Source organism: Hakea prostrata, chromosome 6 (assembly GCF_041222555.1).
Source record: "Hakea prostrata isolate BN-2017 chromosome 6, UWA_Hpros_2, whole genome shotgun sequence".
NCBI lineage: Eukaryota > Viridiplantae > Streptophyta > Magnoliopsida > Proteales > Proteaceae > Hakea > Hakea prostrata.
The window spans coordinates 33,763,285-33,786,976 of NC_142605.1; the positions used below are offsets into that span (position 1 = coordinate 33,763,285).

The 23,692-nt window shown below is 39.9% G+C and overlaps 1 protein-coding gene and 1 non-coding gene across 3 annotated transcripts; one reads left to right on the top strand and one right to left on the bottom strand.

Moving 5' to 3' along the window:
• The first annotated feature begins 1,684 nt into the window (after window positions 1-1,684).
• On the top strand, window positions 1,685-23,184 carry LOC149013486 (phosphatidate cytidylyltransferase 4, chloroplastic-like). 2 transcript variants are annotated; one of them, XM_089158422.1, is made up of 7 exons: window positions 1,685-2,122; window positions 2,232-2,563; window positions 4,274-4,464; window positions 5,580-5,707; window positions 8,250-8,383; window positions 18,758-18,873; window positions 21,783-23,184. In XM_089158422.1, the coding sequence occupies exons 1-7, from the start codon at window positions 1,868-1,870 to the stop codon at window positions 21,872-21,874; spliced, it is 1,248 nt and encodes a 415-aa protein (XP_089014548.1). In that variant the 5' UTR covers window positions 1,685-1,867; the 3' UTR covers window positions 21,875-23,184. The 2 variants fall into 2 exon arrangements, with proteins under 2 accessions (XP_089014548.1, XP_089014549.1); XM_089158423.1 differs by having other exon boundaries at window positions 5,583-5,707; window positions 21,783-23,182.
• Window positions 14,377-14,474, bottom strand: LOC149013487 (U6 spliceosomal RNA). The gene has a single exon (XR_016174247.1). It is a non-coding gene; the product is annotated as a U6 spliceosomal RNA (small nuclear RNA).
• Window positions 23,185-23,692: the final 508 nt, after the last annotated feature.

Here is a 23,692-nt window from a genome sequence, read left to right on the forward strand (position 1 = left end):
GAAAATTAACTCCTCAATTCCTATTAATTATCTCATATCTCATATTTTTTTCTTATTTATTCTCTTCGGGTTTTTTCTTTTTATTTATTCTATAAGTGCGGATTAAGTAAAATTTGGAAAAAAATATTCTACACAATTAGGTTCTTTTTCTCTTTTTCAATTTATTTATTTTTTCTCTTTTACTTATTTTTTATGTTATTCTTTATTTGATTTTATATTTTTTTTGTTTTTGTATTTCTTTTGCAATTTTTATTATTTGATTTTATATTGTAAATAAAATGTCTATAATTGTAAGATAACTAACTACCATTCGTTTGCATCTCTTACCTAAATTTGTTTGAAATTTTTTAGGGTTAAAGTCACGTGTATTTTTTTAACTGATACTTTAATTTACCTATATTTTGTTGAAAAAAATACCATTATTAATAGTTTACATATTTTTGTCAAATATATGTGGGCCTCACAAAATATATGTAGGCGTATTTCTTAATATAATAAAATAATTCATAGTTTGGACTATAATGGGTCTTATAAGGGCCCACACAATATGTGTGGCGAAAAAACATTGGTGCTTCCCCAATCTGAACTTTTATTATTTGCCCCCTCCACTATTGAATCCTGGATCCACCCTTGATTGAAAGGTGGGGGAAGATGAAATTCACTTCCAAAGCTATAGGCACAGAGGTGTTGGCAAAATGCGCAATTGTCTACTGGGCATTATGGCTAGCTAGAAGTGATACGATGTTCAATGGCAATGGTCCGTCTGTAGCGGAGGAAGTGATGAAGAGTTCAAAATCTTTTGCGGAATTATGGGAAGCAAAAGGTCATATGGCGGATGAACAAAAAGAGTCTCAGAGATTACAAGCAAAAGTGGGTGAGTTGAGATTAACTAGAGATGAAATTCTGTTGGTTTGTGAGCGTGGTGTTGCCAATGGGGACAAAAAAATGATTGGGTGCTATAGATCGTAATGCTAATGGATCAATGCCTTTTGCTACCTCAATATTGGCGGAGTTCAAAGATGTATTGTGTGGGGAGGCAATGGTTGTCAAAGAGAAGCTGCTATGGGCTAGAGAAAATGGCTATAGGAAGATACTAGTACAAATAGATTCAATGGGACTAGTTCATGTAGTGGAAGGAGAAGACTCTGTTCCCTTTTTTTTTGAGGTTGAGACTGTTTCTTAAAACATCTATGCTCTTATGGTAGAATTTGTGAACGGTAAAATGAAATACATTTATAGGTAAGGGATTCTATTTCTTATGACATCAAACCTAAGTTTGGCCTGGTCTGTTACTACCAAGACGATTTGGCTGTTTTTTGCCGACTGAATTCGTGAATTATGTTCTCTTGAATCCGGGTGCTTTGCTTGTTTATCTCAATGAATTCAGTTTATGCAAAAAACTTATATAAATATCAAAATAAATTATTATATGAAAGGGGAAAATAATTTAAATAATAATAATAAAGTAAAAGGCTTGTTTTAATCGTGGGCCCCAGCAGCATCTGGAAATAGTTTATTTTCTTGTTTGCCCCCACTGTCGCCGGCGTAGACTACACCATTCCTGCAGGAAATGGTTTAGATGTGTGGGGGTATTTCCGTCTGAAAATAACAAAGTTTGGAACTCCTGGCGGGAATTAACCGTCGGCCCTGAAAAAAAGTGTGCACACAATCTATGGATCGGATCGGCCAGGAATAGAGAGAAACCTCGTTAATAACGATCTTTACCGCATCGTTTCTATTGCCCTCAACATGACGTTTCGTATATTTCTTTCCGTGACAATAGGAATCAGAATCATTTTCTTCGCTGAATTGAAGAAGATGCTGCCAATTGCTTTTCATCCTCAAGCATAAAGCTAGAAGATAAAAGATGATGATCTCTTCTTATGTCGAAATCGATCGGTTCAAACTCAGTTGTCTCTCACTCCCTTCGAGTTCCCCATGCCAGTACGTTCTCTCTTCGAAGACAGTAGCAGTCAGTCGATACAGCTCGAGACTGAAACTGAAACTGTTATTGACATGGGATGAATCCGGATCCCTCGTTCGTGTTCCTCGGAAACGGAGGTTTGCTGTTGCGCGAGCTGCGCCTAATCAGATCGACGAAGAAGCGATAAGATTATCTCCGGTGAGTTTCTTTATGTTGTTTAGTGTTGGACTCAGCTTTCATTGAGTTCTTTAAACTCTCTTGTAATCTGCTCACGAGTGGAAACGCTGAAATGGGTTTTATGGTTTAGGAAGTCGACAAATGCCCTAATTCGGAGAAGATAGAAGTAGAAAACGCTGGGATGGATCGCAATGACGATTTAGCTTCTGAGCGTCAACAGAAAGTGAGCCAGTTGAAGAAAAGGATTGTCTCTGGGATTGGGCTTGGAGTATCTGTCGCTGGGATCGTCTTAGCTGGGGGGTGGGTTTTCACTATTGCTCTTGCTGCTGCTGTCTTTGTGGGTTCACGTGAGTATTTTGAACTGGTCAGAAGTCGCGGAATTGCCCAGGGGATGACACCTCCTCCCCGATATGTATCTCGGGGTTGCTCCTTTTTCTGCGCTCTCATGCCTATATTGACACTGTAAGTTCTCAAGCCTTTAGCTCTATTTGTACATTCTTTGCTGCTTATTGCCACAATGATATAATGAAGAAGTTGTTAAGGGCTTTTGTCTCCATTTCTAGTAATATCTTCCTCGCTGCAACTACAATGACGTAAGAGGAAGTGAGGAACTCACAGTAACGCTCTCTTTTTGTCTGTGTCCCCTATAAACCACCCTCCCTCCTCCTTTTTGGCTGCTTGTCAGACCAATTGATATATGTTAGCAATTGTGTTCTGGAGAGCGGTTATACTTATGGTTGATCTTCAGCAATGCTTAGTAAGCAGGACTGAGGTGTTATAAGTTTAGTGGGTAGAGAAGAACAAGGTGTCAGACTAGAATTTAGTAATTTTCCTGGGGAATAAGGCATGGATCATTCGGGTTTAATACAATATGATTTTCAGTTATATAGCTGGGGTCAGGCTTAGTCGCATTCGGTTGAGTGGACTTGACTTTCAATATTTCTGGACTCTGGAGGCACTAAGTTATGCTTACTATTTAAAAATTATGAAAGCGGGTGGTAATTTCATCAAATACTAATACACTCAAATGACAAAAAATTGTCTGTTGATTACACGTTTTTATTGTTCCATGGAATAAGTTATTGTCCAAGGAAGGAAATTCTAGATTAAAAAAGTCTACATTGAACAAACTACAGCAACTGGTGTTCAAGTTGAGACAAATTGCTGTTGACATCTGATCCTAGCAAGCCGTGCAGTGCTTAGTAACTACAGAGACCGTTACACCAGTGTCCAGTCAACTGTGGATTGACTAGATATTGAAATGCTAACTCAATTTAAGATGCTGAGATTTTTTTCTTCTTTCCTTTAGTGATAAATAAAGAAGACTTTATTGGAGGAAAAAGTAGCTACAAGAGATAGAGAGAAAGTGCCATGTCAAAAAGTAATACTCAATATCTTCCCTTTTTTGTTCCGCTTCTTGTTTCCTATCACTGTTGGATGAAGCAAATTTGAATGGCAAAACTATAGATTTTTTTCTTCTTCTTTTTTAAATTAGAAAAAGATACAAAGATTTCAAAAGTAAATCTCCATATTTATTCTTTTTATTGGGCTAAACAGCTTACCATAAATCTTTCTATTCCTCAAGTATGATTCAGAGATTATTTATATCCATCCTTCATGCCTGAGACATCCATCCTTTGGGGTAAGGTACCTGCATGGCTGCGTGCACACTGTGAAGCATTTCAGATTCACTTATAAATAATGCAGACTGGTCTAACCTTGTAGCAAGTACCAGTCCCAGATAAGAGGATTTCATTACTCAAAAGTAATCAACTTTATAAGAAACTTCATATTTGATTAACTGATGATGCACTACTAGGAGTATCTTCAAGTAACCTTTTAAAGAAATGATAGAATAACCTAACAACTCAAAGCTTACTTGATATTGGATGGCATAATAGAGTTTAAAAAATAATAATAATAAAAAGGAACCTCCATAAGGCTTTTGACTCGGTGAGATGGGATTCCATCAAAATTATCATGTTAAAGATGGGCATTTGATTCTTGATGTTGAAGTATTAAATTTTTTTCTTTATGATTAACTAGGTTGTTTCACACATGCATAAGTTTTGAGTTTCATGGACATCCATTTCTTCCATTACTTTTCCAAGAAGTGAAATGGAATTTTATTTGTTTGTTTTGTATTGATTAGCTTTCCCAATAAATGGTCAGGTACTTTGGTCAAATAGATGTTTCTGTGGCCTCAGCTGCTTTTGTTGTTGCGATGGCATTGCTTTTACAGAGAGGAAACCCTCGTTTTGCTCAGTTGAGTAGTGCCATGTTTGGGTTATTCTATTGTGGTTATCTTCCATGTTTCTGGGTTAAGCTTCGGTGTGCTTTAGCAATTCCATTATCAAATAGCGGTAAGTCCTCTGCATCATCTGTTATTGTCTACAGTTATTATGTAAACTCAAATTGCCATCTGTTGTTTTGTGTGATCTTGGTGAAGTATTGACTGTTGTAGGTTTACAGAGTTTAATATTTTAACTGCAAACTATAATGTCGTTGGAAAGTGAACTTTTCGTATTTACTTCTGTTTCTGCTAATTATTCCATCCCCCTCTTATTGTTTCTTTTGATAAATCACTGAAATTTAATTGGATAAAGAATAGTGAAGTGAACAAAGTCAGGGGGAAAAATTCCTGCCAAGTAATGGAGACAACATCTTATTTACCAAAAAGGGGTCGTACACAGCTCACAAGGTTCCCATGTTTAGCAGGGTCTGGGAATGGTCAAACACATGCAGGCTTACCTGTTTGTAGGACTTAATTCCATGATCAAGCAAGCAAGTGAGCACTTCACCCACGCATTTACCACAATCTTCACAACAACTTAATTTACCACTAAGCTCAAGAAGTACCTTTATTCAGTTTTAATGAACTTAATGAACACAGTTAAGCAGTTTTATCTGTTTTATACAAATATGAGAGTAACCAGACTTGAATGGTGGACCAGGATTCTTGTAAATGGAACCGTATTATTTCTCTTGATGATTTATTCGTTATTGTTAATTAGGAATTAGTGAATTTTTTTACCTTCCTGTAGTCTACTGTCTTCAATACTCAGGAGAGTGATTTCTTGAGTTGCTTCCTTTTTCTTTTCTTATCTGTGTTTGATAACTAGGACCTAATTGTATTTTCAAAAAGTAAATAATATTTAGTATAACGATTTCAGTTTAAGATTTGCAGTGTTAGTCCAAGAAAAAGTCTAATTCGGATTAACAAAGTAGGGGCAAGAATTGGGCTACTTATGGCAAATCCAAGCAGATTTTTCCTGATTATTTATATCCCTGTACCCCCAAGGTTGTCAGTATGTGTTAGGCATCTGCTTTACATGCTTGACACACTTTTTCTATAACCTAATCCAGTTCTGTTTGGGTCAAAGTTTAGATTACCTTGTCTCTGTTTATTTGCTTTATATTCTAGTGGGATTTGCTTGTGCATTTACTAAAGTTTGGTTCTCAACCAGTATATGTTTAGCAGGAATAGGAACTTCATGGCCTACTTTTCTTGGTGGTCGAGCACATTGGACTGTGGGTCTTGTGGCAACCTTGATTTCTATCAGCAGCATAATTGCCGCAGATACCTATGCTTTTTTAGGTGGAAAGGTATAGCATCTTCAACATTGACCAATGCATGAGCCCTATATATTACTTAATTTTCTTGGTAAAAGAATGCAGACATATAGAATATTCTACTGCATTCCCTTTTTCTCTTAAATAACCTGATGCTCTTACATTTCTTGTCTCGGTTTATGTATGACAAGCGCCATACACTTAATCAGTGGCTGATCAGTTTGCAACATTCCATACTGGTTACACATGGATGATTCATATTGATAAATAAAACTCTAAAATCAACAGTCTCTTCCCTTTATTGTCATAAGAAACTTCTTACCCCTTTGTTAAAAAATGTGCTTTGTAGTGGATGAAGTTTTTTATTAATGCTTTTACTTTGACCTCTGCTTATTAGAGGCTCCTAACTCTTGTCTCCGCCAAGCTCTCTTATGATACTTCTTTTCAGCATACTAGCTATGCAAAAAGAAAAATCTTCTTTTGGTAAAGGCACTTCTGAACAGTCACATTAGTTGAGATAAGTCCTATTATTGTTGTTGTTGTGTACTTCTGAACATTCACATGCTTAGGTTCAGAGGATTAGGACCCACTATTGATTAAAGAGCTTCTCACTATTCCCTGGTCATATAGTTGTTAACTGTCTAGTCAGTATCTTAGTTTTATGACTCTTCAGATCCTCAGGAATTAGGATACACTGTTGATTGAAGGGTCCTATGCTGCAGAGTCGTGGTTGAACTGACCTGAACCAAGAAACCCAAACCAAGATGAATCTTGTCTCGACCTTGTTCTGCTTCAGTAGGATATCTAGAACTCACTTTATTTGGGAAAGATATCTTTTTTTCTTTTCTTTCTTTCCCCCCTGGGAGAGCTATTAGACATGTAGGGAAATCTCCAGTCTGAGTTTTATGGAGTTTCTATTTCTGTTAGTTTATGCTTTAGGAAGTGGTTCAGAGTCTTTCTTTTTGGTTTTTATAGATAGGCATGCAATCCAATACGTAGGACAGCTGACTGAGAATGAGATAGTGAGCCATTAGAATATTTGGGAAGATGCTTGCTTGGCTGGTGTGACCGCTTCCCCATCTGTCTTTCCTCTTTCCTCTCTTGCTGTGCAAGATTCTCTATCATTCCTTTCAATATCCCTGGTTGACTTGGATCCTTTTTCCCTAATTTCAGGTCTGATCTCATTGTACTTATTTTTTTTGTCAATAATCATCTTCTACTTCTCTGTTGGATTTCTTTTGCAAACCAAGATTTGACTCTTTTCTAGTGCAATAGTTCTAGCCCAACAGTATTTGGTTGATCTCCTATATTTCTAATATTTCACCTTGAAAGTTGGGCCTCAATACCTATCCTTGGGTGACCTGATCCATGAAGTTTGGTAGCAAAATTTACGTACCTTGTGAGAATTGGCTTGAGTTGCAGAACTGATTCCCTTCTACAAATGCAATTTTTAGGAAGTCTTTCTTGATTTCAGATGTTCTGTTTAATTCTTGACTGGGTATTATAGGTCCTCGGGTTAGCAACTTATCCTTAGAGTTTTGACTTGATTGAAGCCTCCATGCATATGTTCCTTCTCCTAAGCCCCAAGCATGAACGGTTTCACGCTAGTCGGTTTGTTCCATCACAAGGTTGAAGAAGACATGTTCTTCCAATTTCTCATATAAGGAAAAATTTGTTCTAATTTCCAAAAAGCTCCAATCTCTCAGAACTTGTTTCCATTTATTCTGTTCTATTTTACATCGAAAATTGCACTCTCCTGTTGAGGATTGATTCCTGATTTGTCCCCCCGCTATATTATGTTACTCTTTAGGGCTTGACTTGTCCCAGGATAATTGCAATCACTTTCAAATTTCAAATTTTTATTGTTTTTGTGGTCCACAGCTATCCCAAATAATGGTTTCTAAATCTGTCTTTACAAGTTCTGCTAGTTTTTTACCTATCAGTAACATGAGGTCCAACTATTGTACTATTAAACTATTTTGAGTTAACAAAGCACCACTATTGGTTTAGTTGTGTGGTATGAATTGGGTTTGATCTGATTCCTTGATTGGGAGGTTCTTGTGATGTTTACCCGGTGGTTTTGTAAGCCTTCCAATTCTGCATTGGTTTTATGTTGCTGTTAGAGTGGATCCTCTCATTCAGGTACTTTTTGAAATTTTAGGGAATTGTCAAACCATGGGATAAGTTTCTCTTTGGATATGATGATCCTTGTTACTGCTTTTAAAGCATGCATGTGGAAAATTTGGGTATTTTGACTTGTTCTACTTCAAACTTTTTTATAATTCTGATTGGGCTATTGAGGAATTAAAAAGAACATTTGACAATTCTGGAGAAGAGAAGTGTTGAAGAAGCTTTCCCAGTTGACCATAAATTTGAATAAGCTTTGGTGAACCAGAATTTGAACCACTGGGTTATGTTTGGATGAAAATTGAACCAAACTGACAAAACCAAAACTGCAAGGGCTGCTATAATGATACACCAGCAGCATTAAGCTCTATGATATTGACTTTAAGGAATTAGTTCTAAAAGTGTGGCTGCCAGACTTTGATTCTAAGAGAAACTTTACCCTATGCAGACATTTGGTCGGACACCACTTACTGATATTAGTCCTAAGAAGACATGGGAAGGAGCTATTGCAGGCTTAGGTGGTTGTATAGCCACTGTACTCATATTATCAAAAATTTTGCACTGGCCTACATCGTTATTGAGGTACTATTGACTTTTTCCTTGCATGATTGCATTTTGATTCTTGTCTTCTGTAGACTACATGATTAACATCAGAAAGTTTATACTGGATTCACTTTTGGTTTCTTGGAATCGCCATGTGCATGTAGTTTTGAGTTCACTAAGGCTCTTTTTGGTATCAATTCTCATCTTTATTATGCCTATTTAAAAGAAATAAGTACAAGAATTCATTATTGGTCAACAATGAAAAATGGTTTGGTGAATCTTGTCGAAAATAAATTATGAAATGAAAAATAAGTTTGGTGTCAAAATAAAAAATTGTTAGAAAATAATAGTGAACAAGTGAGAAAAGAGGGAAAAAGTATGGTTGTTATAAAAGAATGTGTATTAACTATTTTACCCTCATTTTAACTATAAAACTTTAAGTAAACTTACACATAAATGAAGATAATGAAATTTTCATCATAATTCATAATGGACAAAAAGTTCATTATGGGTTTTGGATTTTTTCTACTATTTTAAATAAAAATAAAACTGAGAATAGATGCCAAACAATTTAAAATAATGAAAAGTTCTCATAATTGAGAATGATAATTGATACCAAAAAGAGCCTAAGTCATAAGTAATATTCCACTGTAACTAGCTTAACTGAATAGTTAGCACACCTGAAGTTGATTGAATTGTCATTGTGTAATTTTAGAAATGATTTCTGTTCTATATCTAGGGTTAGGGAGCACAGCAGTATTACGGACATCTTATTGGTAAAAACGATAATTTTTTTTTTTTGGATGAATAAATAATTATATTAAAGACAACAAGCAATACAAAGCCACAGACAAAGTAGCACAAAGCACTCAAGCAGGGGAGGTAAAAGATGAGCGGAGATCCCAGAAACTAACAATTAACCTATTTTTGGGGGAGTCCGCCACAGGGGGATGGGGGATAGACAACAATCTGGAAGATACATCAAAGCACATGGCGTTCCAAATCAGCTCAAGAGAACGAGATTTGGAGGTCCATCTTCTAATGTTACGCTCCCACCAAAGATGATGGATGGTGGCACCGAAGACTAGCCTGCCGAGTTGATCGCAAATAGAGTGTCCAGCAAAGTTCCTCAAGATCCATGACCAATCCCTAGCAAACCCAAGAGATCGACGAGCGCGAGGCCAAATGGAGGAGAGGGCTCTGTCCCAAATGGAACGGGAAGGGGGCAGGAGAAGAAAATGTGCTCAATGTCCTCAGAGGCAATCCAACAAAGGGAACATGTAGGGTTAGTGGGAATATGGCGGCTAATGAGAAAAGATTGGGTAGGGAGGGCAAGATTGAGAGCCCTCCAAAGGGTGAGTGCATGGCGGGGAATGTGACCTTTAAACCAAACCAACCTGGACCAGGGAACAGGGGTGTGATGGGATCGAAGGAGGTTCCAGGCAGAGGCCGTGGTGAATGATTTGGTGGAGAGAAGGGGACCAAATAGTGAGGTCCGAGGGATGGCTGGAGATAGGTGGAAGGGCACTCCAAACGAGAGAGAGGCAGGGATGAGGGAGCGGGATCCACGAACCGTTGGAGATGAAACTATCCAGGGTGCAAGTCTTGGGGATACGGGTCTCGTAGGCAGCACGGGGACCCAGGAGGGTATAGAGAACGCCCATCGGATGCCAGGGGTCTAGCCAAAAGAGGGTGGAAGATCCACTAGAGATCTGGATAGAAATAGCAGAGAGAGTGCGGGGGCGGAGGAGAAGGATTTTCCTCCAAATCCAGGACGGGTTAGGGGGCAAGAAACCGTCCAAAAAGAGTCCTGTTTGAGGAGGTAGGAGTAGACCCAAGAAACCCAAATCGAGTCATGCTTCGAAACTATCTTCCAAATGAGCTTCAGAAGACAGGCCAAATTGACATCAAGAATTTGACGGATCCCCAGACCACCCTCAGACTTGGGACGACAGACAAAGTCCCAAGAGATGGGGTGGAGGAAACGAGAGGATTCTTGGCCTTTCCAGAGGAAGGCACAGAACAGAGATTCCAAGGAATGGATGACGGATTTGGGGATTGAGAAGATACCACTCCAATACAGATAAGACGATTGGAGGACAGATTGAATGAGCACGACTCGACCTGCAAAGGATAAAAGCTTGCCTTTCCAGAGTTGAAGTCTTTTCCTTATATGGTCGAGCATTGGGGAGCAGTGGTGGCGGGTGAGCCGACCAGGGATGAGGGGAAGACCAAGATAGGTCACAGGGAAAGAGCCAGGGCTAAACCCTGAGAGTTGCAGGAGGGAGCTACGAATGGTATCCGAGACTCCAGAGAGAGAGAGTAGATTTGCTAAGATTGACACGGAGGGCAGAGAGGACTTCAAAGGAGTTGAGGGAAGAGACAATGGTGGAGATAGATTGGTGGTCAGCCTTGGAGAAGATCATGAGATCGTTTGCAAAGGCAAGATGGGAAAGGTTGGAGGATCTGCACTTAGGGATGGGAGAGATAAGGTGCTGGTCCGTGTTGGATTGAAGGATACGGGAGAGAACCTCAAGAGCAAGGCAAGAAAGATAGGGGGAGAGGGGACAACCTTGGCGAATTCCCACTCTCGAAGGGAAGTAACCAGCAGGGGACCCATTTGTGATGATGGAGAAGTGGGGGGTAGATATACAAGTCTCGATCCAATGAACAAATGACAAAGGGAATCTCATAGTGGAAAGAACCTCGCTAATGAAATCCTAGCGGATGGAATCAAAAGCTTTGTGAAGATCAACTTTCATGAGAGCAGCCGCGGAGTGAGACAATCTTTCAAATCCTCGGACAATTTCCGCACAAAGGAGAATGTTGTCCGAAATGCACCGCCCCAAAATGAAAGCGGATTGATTAGTGCTAACAAGAGAGGGGATAATCTTCTTAATCCGGTTAGCAAGAATCTTGGAAATGAATTTGTAAATGACATTACAAAGGGAAATGGGTTGGAAATCAGAGAGGGAGGAGGCACCTGGCTTTTTGGGGATGAGGCAGATGAATGTTTGGTTAATGGAGGAGAGCTGAGAGGGATTGAAGAAAAAACTGCGAATGGCAAGGACAAGATCATCAGGGCTAGGGGCACGGTTGGCTTTATGAGAGCGAATGGCAATGATGATTTCCTCCGAGGAAGGGATGGATCGAAGGAAGTCCTGATCTGAAGGCGAGACAAATTTATTAATCAGAGAGGGAGGGAGGGAAGGACGGGCGGGGAGAGAGGGAGGGGAAAGGAGATTGGAGAAGGAGACAACCTCATTCCTGATGCTGGGGGAGGTCGAGATCCAGGTCCCACTACTAGAGAGGAGATAGGGAATGGAATTGAAATTCATACGACCTTTAAGAGAGCGATGGAAATAGGCTGTGTTGGCATCCCCAAGGTCGAGCCATTTGATTCTCGCTTTCTGCCGGAGGAAGCTTTCCTCTTGGGAGGAGAGGGCAAAAAGGGAAGAGGATAGCTCCCTCTCTTCATCAGCGAGAGAAGAGTCGAAGGGATTCCCCTGGAGGAGACATTGGACCCTAGAAAGATTAGATCAGCAAGCGGAGACTTGAGAGGAGATATTACCAAAAGTGGAGGAGTTCCAGGAACGCAGGGCAAGCTTGGTGTATTTTTAAGCTTACGGGCTAAAGCAATGAGAGGGAGGGAATTGCAATGCACTGGAATGCTATAGGCCTCAGTGACCATGGGAAGAAAAGAAGGGCTGGAGGTCCACATGTCAAAGAATTTGAAGGGCTTGGGGCCAGAGGAGAGAGGGTCAAGGAGATGAAGAATGCAAGGGGAGTGGTCAGAGAGGCCGGGAGAGGAGAAGTTTGCATGGGAAGCCGGAAAGGAGGAGAGCGAGGACTCATTAACCAGAAAGCGGTCAAGCTTGGAAGCAATCCGGGCACCTCCGATCCGCTTGTTCTGCCAAGTTAGGAGATGGCCAAACCATCGCAGATCGAAGAGGCCCGAGTCCTCAAGACAGGAATTGAACTCCTCTAAAGCTACCGGGTCCAGGGCGGAGCCCTCCACCTTCTCATGAGAATAATGGACAATGTTAAAATTGCCACCAATCCCCCAGGGGGCCCCTCCCAAAGAAGAGGCAATGGAACGGATATCCGCCCAAAGAGGAGAACGCTCAAGAGGCATGTTGAAGCCGTAGATGATGGTGAGGAAGAGGGGAGGGGAAGCGGGAGAGGAGAGCTGGAGGTGCATGAATTGAGGGGACGAGGAGATGAGGGAGACTTGGGCAAACAAGGGGGGCGATGGGCTTGGTTTTTAGCGCTGGAAGTAAGGGAATGGTTCGTGGTATTTAAGTGTTTATGGGTTGAGGGATGGGCTGGGCCAGAAGGTATCGGGTGTTTAGAAGTGGTTATATGGTTATGAGGGTGCAATGGGCTTAGTGGAGGCCCAATAGGGAATGGGTTGACAAGAGGGATGGTTGGGTTAAAAGGATTGGAGATTGCAACGTCATCATTAAATAGGGCAAGGGGCAGCTTTAGGGGAGAAGACTTATCTCGGGAAAGCGACGTTGCAACCGAGGAGGAATGGGGGAGGCAGAGGTTCGGCTTTGCAGGGGTTTGCAGCGGTAAACCAGGCTAGCTTTACCAGGATCAGAGTTACTTTGCCATTTCGATGATCCAAGAGCTGAGCAGTCATCGTCAGTACCACAGATGTGATTTGATGAATCTTCGAGCAAAGCGGCGACAATAGGGGCATCGTAGGTCACCTGAGATGCCGGATTTTCAAGAGCCAGAGAGGTCAGAGAAGCAGGCCCCAAGGATGATCGGTTTTTTTCTTTCCCTTTTCTTTCTTTTTTCGATTTCTCCGATAGGTCTTCATCACCGACGGCAACTCCATCGATTCAGAAGAAGGGGCAACAACCACCGATAACTTTTCAAGGCGATCAATCAGAGGGGGCAGAGATCGATTGCAGGGAACATCCATCTTGTCTTCGATATGCAGAGACTTTTGGGTGTTGACTGCAGGAGCGACAGTTTGTTGAAGCGGCATAGGCAGAATTCCTTGAGCCCGTTGAGGATCTGGCAGAATTCCTTGAGTCGATTTTTCCACATTGGCCGAAGAGTTGATATTAGAGAACCCAGAATTGCAAGCTGATTCTACATGACCGAAAGAAGCACAAGCATCACATCTATCGGGGATCCAATCATAAGCAATAATTTTTTATAATTCAGACCGTTGTCATCTTCAATGATAATATGAGGGGGGAGGGGCTTGGAAGCGGAGATTTCAACACAGATTCTAGCGTAAGAGAGGCGCTCCAATCTTGAAGTTTTCAGATCCGAGCGTAAGGGGCGACCAATGGCAGAACCGATTCTGCTGAGGCAGTCTTGATTCCAGAAATCCAAGGGAAGACTAGGGAGGTTAAGCCACAGGGGAATAGTGTTGAAGTCGACCCTGGATAGAGGCTTGGAGGGCTCCCAAGGCTTGATAAAAAAGGGAGACTTGCCTACGAACCATGGCAAACCTTCAACAGCTTTGGATTTGCAAGCAGGAGAGGCAAGCTTAAAAAGGAAAGTGTTGGCGTCGATCAAGTAAGTATCCAGAGATCCCTGAGCATTCCATTGCTTAGACAAAGAGGCTTTGATAATGCCCATGGGAGGGCAGGGGCCTAGTAATTGACCTAGCACAGCAAGATTCCAGAATCGAATACTATCAACAGTGGCGGAGCACGGACAGTGGACCAAGGGTGCGGAGTCAGGAGAGGGAGAGGGAGGAATGAACGATAGGTTGCAGTCAGCGGTGGGAAGAGAAGGAAATGGAGATTGGGAGGAAGGGAACAGGGAATTCCAAGGTTTAGGAGTGGGTTCAGGGATGGATGGGAGAGCATTTTCAAGAAGAGGGGGGGGTTTGCAGTGAGGGGATGCAGAGGCGTGATGGATGAAGGGATGGGGATGACGGTGGTGGAGGCAGGCGAAGTGACAGGGAGGGGTAGGAGGGGTGGGACGGCGGTTGCGGAAGGGGTCAACGGAAGGTCACCGGAAGGGGAGGGGGAGGTCATCGGAAGGGGAAGGGGTCATCGGCCAAAATTTTGGACCATTTCTCGATTTGTGCGTGTCATCCTTGCGCAGGGGCCATGCTAATCTTCTCTGTATCGTTTTTATCGGATGTCTCCGAAGAGACTAAAATTGTAAAAAAGATAATTATTGTAACTAAAATTGTTGGTTTCACACAGATAGCTGAATTCAATTCAAATCTGTCATCACCTCTAGACTTAATCACTAACCAGATTTCCTGTCTTGCGAAAGATGCATTTGAAAGAAATATTCGGAGTGGAGTTGATGAACCCCACTGGCTCGCTGTCTCATGTATAACATCAAGAAATGGACAATTAAATTTGTTGCACCAAGACAAGAAATTATATTTTGACATTGCTTAGAAGGCAGAGAAGTGGACAATTAAATTTGTTGCACCAAGGCAAGAAATAATATTTTGACATTGCTCAGAAGGCAGAATATTGAGCACTTTATATTGTCACTCTGATATTGTCTGAAAATTACTGGGTTTGTAGTACCTTTAAAGAAGGGGGGTGGGCGCTGGGAATACCAGTTACTTAGTGGTGGGGATAAAAAGAAGTATTTGACATGTATTAGCCACTTACAAAAAATTAAAATAATGGTAGGAGAAGAAAGAAAGAACAAACAACAGGATGGTGGTTGCTTGTTGCAGGTGAACATTGACAGGATTCAAAGGTGAGAGTATACAACAACTACTATACAGCCTTATCCCAACTAAATAAGTCGGCTACATGAATCCTTTCAAAGCAAAGTAGGGAAAACCTTATAGATATTTGATCCACACAAAGAGAAATGGGCAAATCAAACAAGAAGAGAGGGAAATGGAAAATGAAAAAATGATAGTTAGAAGAAGAAATTTCAGCTGCTTCATGTTGACGATGTGGATCCTTGCCCTCCAATAGCCCTCTATCTGAAGTCATACTTGGCACAAGACCCAGCTATGCATCTTGACAACTTCATGTATGGTAACTTTGGGCCTGCCTGTAGCATTTTTAGCTCCTTTAATTATAACCAGATAACTTGTATGGGTGTTTCTCTAGTGTTCATTGCAAGGCCCAAACCACCTCAGATGACATTTTCAGAGCTTGTTGTTGATTGGAACAACTCCAATGTCAGCTCTAATATTCATTCCTCACTTTAAACTTACTAGCTTGTTGCGCATCCAGTTAGAGAAGAAGATGGGTGGTCTAGGTCAGGTGAACAATGTTTGTTAGTGGAGAACCAAGAGGAGGAAGGAGAAGAAGAAAATGAGAGGGAGTTTGTGGATGTGTCATTTTCTCTTATTCAAATATTTGATTAATCTTGAGAACTACGAGGACTTCCATAGCTCATAAGATGTATTTAAATAGAAAAAAGAAACCACAACTTCACTTGACTCATATTAGACATGTGATGGAAATACCCCTAATACATAAATTCTGCTACTCCTGACACTTCCATCTTAGCATCATCATCATCTCTGGAACATGTGACTTTGGGACATGGCACTTCTTAACTGCCCATTGTTCTAGTCCTGTCCCATACATCATAGCAGGTCGGACAACAGTTCTATAGAACTTACCTTTAAGCTTTAAAGGAATGTGTGTCTCACACAGCACTTTGCTCACGCATCTCCACTGCATCCATCCTATTTTAATTCCTTGTCACCCATTGTCATCTATATTCCCTTCTTTGTTAATGATAGCCCCTAGATATCTGAAATAGTCAACCATTTATAACTCCCCCTTCAATTTTCACCATGTCATTGTCCATCATCATGTGACTGAAGTTATTATCATAGACTTTGTCATTGATCCACTAATCTTAAAGCCACTTGTTTCTAAGGTCGACCTCCATATCTCTAACTTATTGTTAATCCCTCATTTTGTCTTATCCACCAAAATGATATCATTGGCAAAAAATACACGATGCTCCTTCTTGCCCACTTTTTACCTTGTTTCCTCCTATGGGACATCTTTCTTACATAAGCTTGCAACTTTAGAAACCCCTATGATCCATAACTCCATTGGAAAACTCACCTCACATTGGACTTGAGGGCAACATTTCAGGCTCTCCGCTTCCTCAATGTAGCACGCTTGCCTGCTCAGCAGCGCGTATTTGTCCACCCCTCACCTAGCTTTCTACTTTCCAACAGACCTATTCAGTTGCATCTTGTGGATGCACGTCAACCATCACCAGCTGCCCCCTTATTGGACATATCAACTAGTGGTGGCTCTCCGCTTACACCTTCCCCTAGCACACCCACTCTTATTATCATGTTAGATGTTTTCACCAAAGCCATTAGACATGATGATGCCACTGTGCTTGGTGTTGGATAAATTGCAGTAGATCTGCTGGTGGGCAGGGTGGTGATACTTCTATTGCTGCTATTATAGAGCGATTATACAGAAAGAGGCGACCCCAGGTGGGTTGAATTCTAGCCTTTTAGCACAGAGATTGTTGACCAACAGAGGATCTGGATTCTGAAATGAATAGACTACTCTATCACAAAGCCTTGTCTTTGTATAGAGGGCTAAAAATCCAGTTACCGTGTTGGTTTGTAACTTAAAAGATTACAAATAGATACGCCCTTGTTGTCAGTTGTCACCTAGTGGTGAAGTGAGAACTTCTATCCTTATTGTGATTGTCCCATGTTTTATTCCAGAAGTTATTTTAGCTGGGTAAGAAAAGGATTTTCTAAATGATTTGGAAGTGTATCATCATTACATTGTCTTCAAGAGTTGTCATTGTCAGTGTATAGTGACAGGATTTGCCCTCATTGAATATGGTAGTGTGTTATACTAAACAAGCATAGTAAATGTGAACCAAATTCTAGGGTTTAGAATGTTGAATTTAGAGTTGGAAGAGAGGGGGTATGGTGCTGCCGCAGGGAAGAAGAAGGGGTGAGGCAGCTTGCATGGGCTAGGGAAGGAGAAGGGGACTGGAAAGGGGTGGGGATGTGTTGTACTTACATGGGAATGGAGTTGGACTGCATAGTTGAAGATGATGGCTGTAGTCGAAGGACTGCAGAAAATCACTCCTGAAATTACCCCAGGCCTCCTTTAAGAAACCCATAACTCCTCTATTTGGCCATTACAAACACAGGGAACAGAGGTGCTATTTATAGCCTCTAAAAGAAACAAACTTAAGTCTCAGACTAGGAAACCCACTTGACTTCAAATTAACACTCTAATTCTAAGTGTGATTCTGACTTAATTAAAGACTCTGACATAAACAAGAACTCTGTCATATCTTACTCTAGAAAGATCTGATTTGAAATCTAAGAGTAGATATGGAGTCCTAACTAGAAGTAGACTGAAATTAGGGGATTCCAACTCAACCTAGGAACGACACTTAGACATAATAAATCGCAAAATAGTGACTCAAATAAGAAAATGAAAATAGCTCTAGGGTCCTAATAACTAACTGGACTCAATGGGACCCTGATCCATGGCTCCACGAAATTTGCAAAAATGACCAAAATACCCCTGGATCAATTAGGACCTGCAGGGTTTGGGGAAGTAACCCTAGGCCCTATGCAACCCTTGGAAATAGTTCACATCAAATTTTACGACAACTTCTTCGCCTATCTTGGTTAACACAAGCTTTTCCCATGTACATCATTGTATTGCACTAGAAGTTGCCTATAACAAACACTTACTTTTTTGGTAGAAGCCTATTACAAACACGCAACCCACATATATGGTCATGTATATGTGTTGAGTTTTTATAGATGCCATATTAGGCACTCATTTAGGCACCAACATGTGTTCATGTACTTGAGACATAGCTTTTGACCAAGGCAAAATATTCTAGTATGGCTGATTAATTCAACTTGGTTCAACTTTTGGCTTATCGCCATTTCATGGTGAGGTACAACTATTAGTTTTTTTCATATTATCTACATGTTATATTTTTTTAATCTATCACATATTCTTTTATGGTTGCCTCACTTTTCTATTTAACTTAGTATATAGAATGCTCATAAACTTAGCTTCATCGTTCTTATTTCCTCGGGGCGGGTGTTCCCTTGGGGTACCATCTGGGTGACTACCATTGCTGCAGCTCTTGAATTCTTAGTTTCATGAGATCTCCACTTTGGTGATCTATTTGACTCACATGTGTTAAATGTACTTGTTACATAGGTTTTTGACTAAGGCAGAATTTTCTAATATAGCTGATTGATTCACCTTGCTTCAACTTTTGGTTCATCACCATTTCATTTTGCCAAGTATTACTACTTTCTAGCTTTGCAAATATATATATATATATATATATATATATATATATATTATATATATATATATATATATATATATATATATATATATATATATATATTTTATTTGTTATGGTATGTTCCTGGACTTACCCATCATGCTTTGGGTGTATCATCTGGATGACTGCCAGCGTGGCTGCTTTTGGATTCTTGAATTTCATGGGATCTCTCTTTGGTGATCTTCTTGAGTCAATGATTAAACGTGATGCTGGTGTCAAGGACTCTGGGTCCCTCATTCCCGGACATGGTAAGCATTCAGGCCCAAAGTTGAAATGTCTAAGTAGACATGCTAACCAAAAGCTCTTTTTTTTTTTTTTTTTTTTTTTTTTTATTATAGCTATGTGTTTTGTGTTGGTGTTTCACTTTTCTTTTCATAATTGGTGGCAGTTCGAGTGATAAATTAATAATGCCATTACTTGGATGTGCTTTATAAACAGAGATTAAAGTATCATTCTTATTTAAATATGTTGCAATAGATTATTTTTTCCAATTATATTCTAAGGTCAACTTGTTTTTTAAGCAAAAACACTCAAAATCAATGCTCAGATCTCATTACATAGCACCCCCACCCCTTATGCCTCTAGTCAGCACAAACCTGCCAAAATGTGCATTATTTTGCTGGTAGCTGACAATTGTTGTTGCACATGACCAAAGTTTTTGGTTTAATTTTCTGTTTTATTGTTTTTGACACACTTGGCAATCATACTGGGTCCTCTTTTTATGTCAACATTTTTTCTCAATGGTAGGCATATTCTGTATGCAACCTCGGGGTCAAAAGCCCCAATTTTCAGTGTCCAGCTCCTTATATGTAGGTAACAAGTGACAAGGTATAACTGGAATAGAAACTTAGAAGTGGAGGTCTTTTCTGATGTTATAATTAGGAAGAGATAACATAAAACAATCTGTGAAATTAGCAGGATTTTGAGTAATTTTGGAATAGTCTATGTGCAAAGATAACATACCTCCTGATCAAATCGAATCAAGGACAAGCTCCCTGATTGTGATTGAGAGAGCTCTACAGTGATCCAATTCCTTCAGGTGCAGCTTCCTAACCCCTAGCATTCTTAAATTAAAGTACTGAGAATCCACAATTACAGGAGAAAAAACAGTGTTTTAATACCAAGTCTGTATTTGACGGAAGTATAAGAACCAACTTCTTGTTTTTGTTTGGTTCTCACAACCTTCTTGGGTTTGGATTGTCCCCGTGGTTCTTATACCCAACTCAAGAAGTACAGCAGGTAGCAGGAAGCATGAACATATATCAATAATGGAAAATGCTGAGAGAACTGAAGAAGAGGGAAATGAAAAGGGTAGGGAATAAGGAAGACTCAAGAGTTACCGAGGATGAAGGGAAGGCCATGGCCAGCAATCTCACATCATCGGTGAAGATAATCACGCCCGATCTTTTTCATTTAAATCAATCAATTCTCTGATTTCCTTCAGCAGTACATGTAAATATTATCAATAATTCCTTGTGTATTAAGAAGAACCAAACTCAAAAAGGTACCTTCCCAAGTAGAGAATGATTCGTATTAAGGATGCTCCGTATTAACTCCTACCTAATCAATGCAACATAATAAAGTAAAGCAAAAGATTGTTTTTATATAATCAATCAGGTGCATTTGACCTAAACATTGGGTTGGGCTGGTTGCGTCCCCTCTTGGTTTCCAAAGTGGGTCATTGCAGTCCAGCCATTCTAATGCAGCTGCATTAATTTTGGTCCATAAAGCATAGCAGGTCTTATTTATCTTTTGAAACTTCTGTTCTCTTACTCCAAACTTTGCTGCTGCCTATACAATTGGTATATTTAATTGGGCATTGGGAATGGACAAAGGCTTCTCATCTTATTGTATTTTGGCTGTTTTTCTGTTTAGTTTTTATTTTTCATTTTCCTTTCCTCCTTAAGAAGGAACTTTTTTGAAGAGGAACAGAGGATTTAAAAGACAATGATGTAGCCTTGGATTGAAGTAGTGGCAGATCTAAGTAGAATGGTTCCACAGCCAGATCTAGGAGCTAGGATTTTAATCACCTGGCAGCCAATAGAAGCCCTCCTCTACATTGAACCACCAGGCAAAAATCAAACACAACAGCTCTCCGCTAGAAGAAACCTCTCAAGAAAAATGCTCATAAAAATGAGATAAGCTGGATTAGTTTATTCTTCTCACATTGTGGCATGTAAGTAGATGGCTTAGCAGCCCCTACAACAGGAGTCCTCCAACCAATAGGATAAGCTTAGACTTAAACAGAACTCTGACTGACGACTTGACTAACTGAAATAAAACAAACTAGAGTCTAATTAAACCAGTGAAAAACCTATTTCACCTTCACTTAAAGTGGACCAGCTAATTCTAATAATTCCTTTGATAAGTGGCAACATGACCTCTAAACAGAACTTACTAATTAAATAAATTTAAATCTTGTACCTACTTGGTATACAGGTTTTATGCCCAAAGGGAGGCCCAAGCCAATGTGCATTGTTCTCTGAGTGTAGGACATAAAAATGCAACCTCATGGTTTGCTTGAAGAAATGGGTATAGTCCACCACAATTGACATGTACATTGCATCATCAACATATTGAAAGCAACCTATCATAGGATATGGATCACTAAAATGTGAAGAAACCCACTCATCAACTGTGATACAGGTCATGTGATGCAACTAATAGCATGTATGACTGGTAGGAATGGTAAGAGAAGGTGTTGTCATTCACGAAAGATAATCCACTATGTCCCTTTGAGTAGGAGCCACACTCAATTACCAAAATTTTCCGAGATGTTGAATCAATATAGTAACATCTCTGAAATTTGATGCAAATGTGGTATTTCTGTCGTTTGAATTGTATTTCGTTTCAGCCACTGAAATACTTAACAAATTTTGTTGAGTTTTTGAACTATGCCCATATCTTTGTTTCATTCTAGTGACAATGGCTAAGAGTTTTGCTACATTCATGAATTTTTTTTCTTTTCCCCCCCCCCCCCCACTTTTTTTTTTTGGGGGGGGGTGGGGTGGAGGGTTGCAGGGGCCATTATTTTTAAATTGTGATCTCCATCTTGATTATATTGAAACTAATTTTTGTTAATTGCTCTGTAATCATTCACTCAATCAAAGAGAGTTACAGTGTTTATGTGTAATTTAGAGATGATGCATATATGCAGGTGGAATACTTGACAGGGTGGACAGCTACATTTTCACTGGTGCACTTTCATACTCTTTTGTCAAAACATTCCTCCCACTTTATGGAGTTTGAATCTTAAGATCTCATCAAAGCCACATGAAAGATAAGAAGGGTGGGAGGAGAGATTCTTTATTCTTGCATTTCTGGAAAAGCTGCTTTGGAACAGTAGGCACATATGCAGAGTTGGGGAACATGGGATCAAGGTATGTTCATCATATCAACACAGACATCTGGGTTTAGGGTAGTATATTCACTAGATTAGGCAATTTCTTAGTGAAACCTGTTCAGGACAACTGGAGTCACCTCTTGCACTATTCTTGCATGTGAGATGGTCAATACTTGGATAGAAGGTACCTCTTGCTGTGAATCTGAGCAAAGAAGAAATGGGATTCGTCAACATGGATGAGTCTGTCTAGGGTAAACTTGCTTCTTGGGGCAATATATATTTATGAAAAGATTTTCTATTCAGCTGTCAAAATTTAGTTGTATCCCTCGGTATATATCAGTTGTTCTGCACAAGACATTAAGAGCGTTAATTCTGTAATTGGCCGTTTGGCACAATGTGGCAAAGAATAGATTCATTCTGTCTAGGAGAATGTGGTGTGAATTTGCCCATTTTTCAGACCTCATTCCATGCTAGATTGCTTAATCCGGGTCTTTAACAGTAAATCAGCCTCGGTTTCTCATTTAACAGTACCCCCATGAACCTTCTATATCAGGGTTCCAAAAGCGAAGTGAGTATTCTTATGATACAAACGAGGATTGGGTGCCTGACAAATTTCATGTATCAGATTCAATGCTCTAATCCAGAAGGCGCCAGTAAAAATCATAGCGTTGAAAAGAACACTAGATAAGAATAATGTAATTTGATAAAACAAATGTGTAGAAAAAATAATTGCATAAGAAATCATTATTACTTGACATGCATATGTGAATGTGGTATATACACATCATCATCATCACATTTTGAGCTTTCTAGTTGTTTCACTTAGACAATTTGATACGTCGGTTAGGTTCCTTCCATGCGGCAATTTACTGAGCCTGAAAATTTGTGAAGACGCTGCCCACATCACCAGATTGAATTCAAAAGGAAACTCAATGTTATTGTATACACTCTTGTAGCATTAAAAACAAAAGTTAGGTACTGAAGCAAATAGAAATCCAAGCTAAAGAAGAGCAATGTACAGATTCATGCTTAATCAACCCTATGCAACACCAAAAGCAACAAATACTTGGCCTTTGATAGTTAAGAAGATCTCTAATCCTCCTGCAAAAGATATCCACAAACTAAAATGGTGTAAACAACAGATGATATGTAAGATGAGATATATGCCGACTACAAGATATGACTTTTGCCATTCATACTACGCGCGCAGAATTCCAAAAAGAAGGATGTGTTATTTTGGATTTGGTTAAATTTATTTAGCCCATACGAACCTATGGTTCAAGCAAGGTTTAAGTTAGGTTTAGCTTGATTCCAATGGTTGCATGAACCATGGACTTAGAATCATTGAGTTTTGTTTTGTAATGGTTCAATTCTATAAGCACAAAAATTAGGCATAGTGTAATAGATATAGTTGCCAAGTCATTACCAACTTTGAATCTCTCTTGTCATGACTCCTCATGCGATAGTGTATATCCCATCTCCAGCTCCATATTCCCTTCATGTATGTTAGGAACCCAAAATTCAAGGGATGGAAATGTTACTGCTGAACTTCTAGTTTGATTAAATTGATTAAGACTTGATTGGAAATTAATTGACAATGCTGGAAATTGAAAGATAAAGACACAGAACTCGTAATGATAGGGGCGAGTCTTCCCACCCCAAGAGAAACCTAACTGCCCAACTCTTCACTCAATTCTCCTATAGCCCCCCACACCTACTCTCCT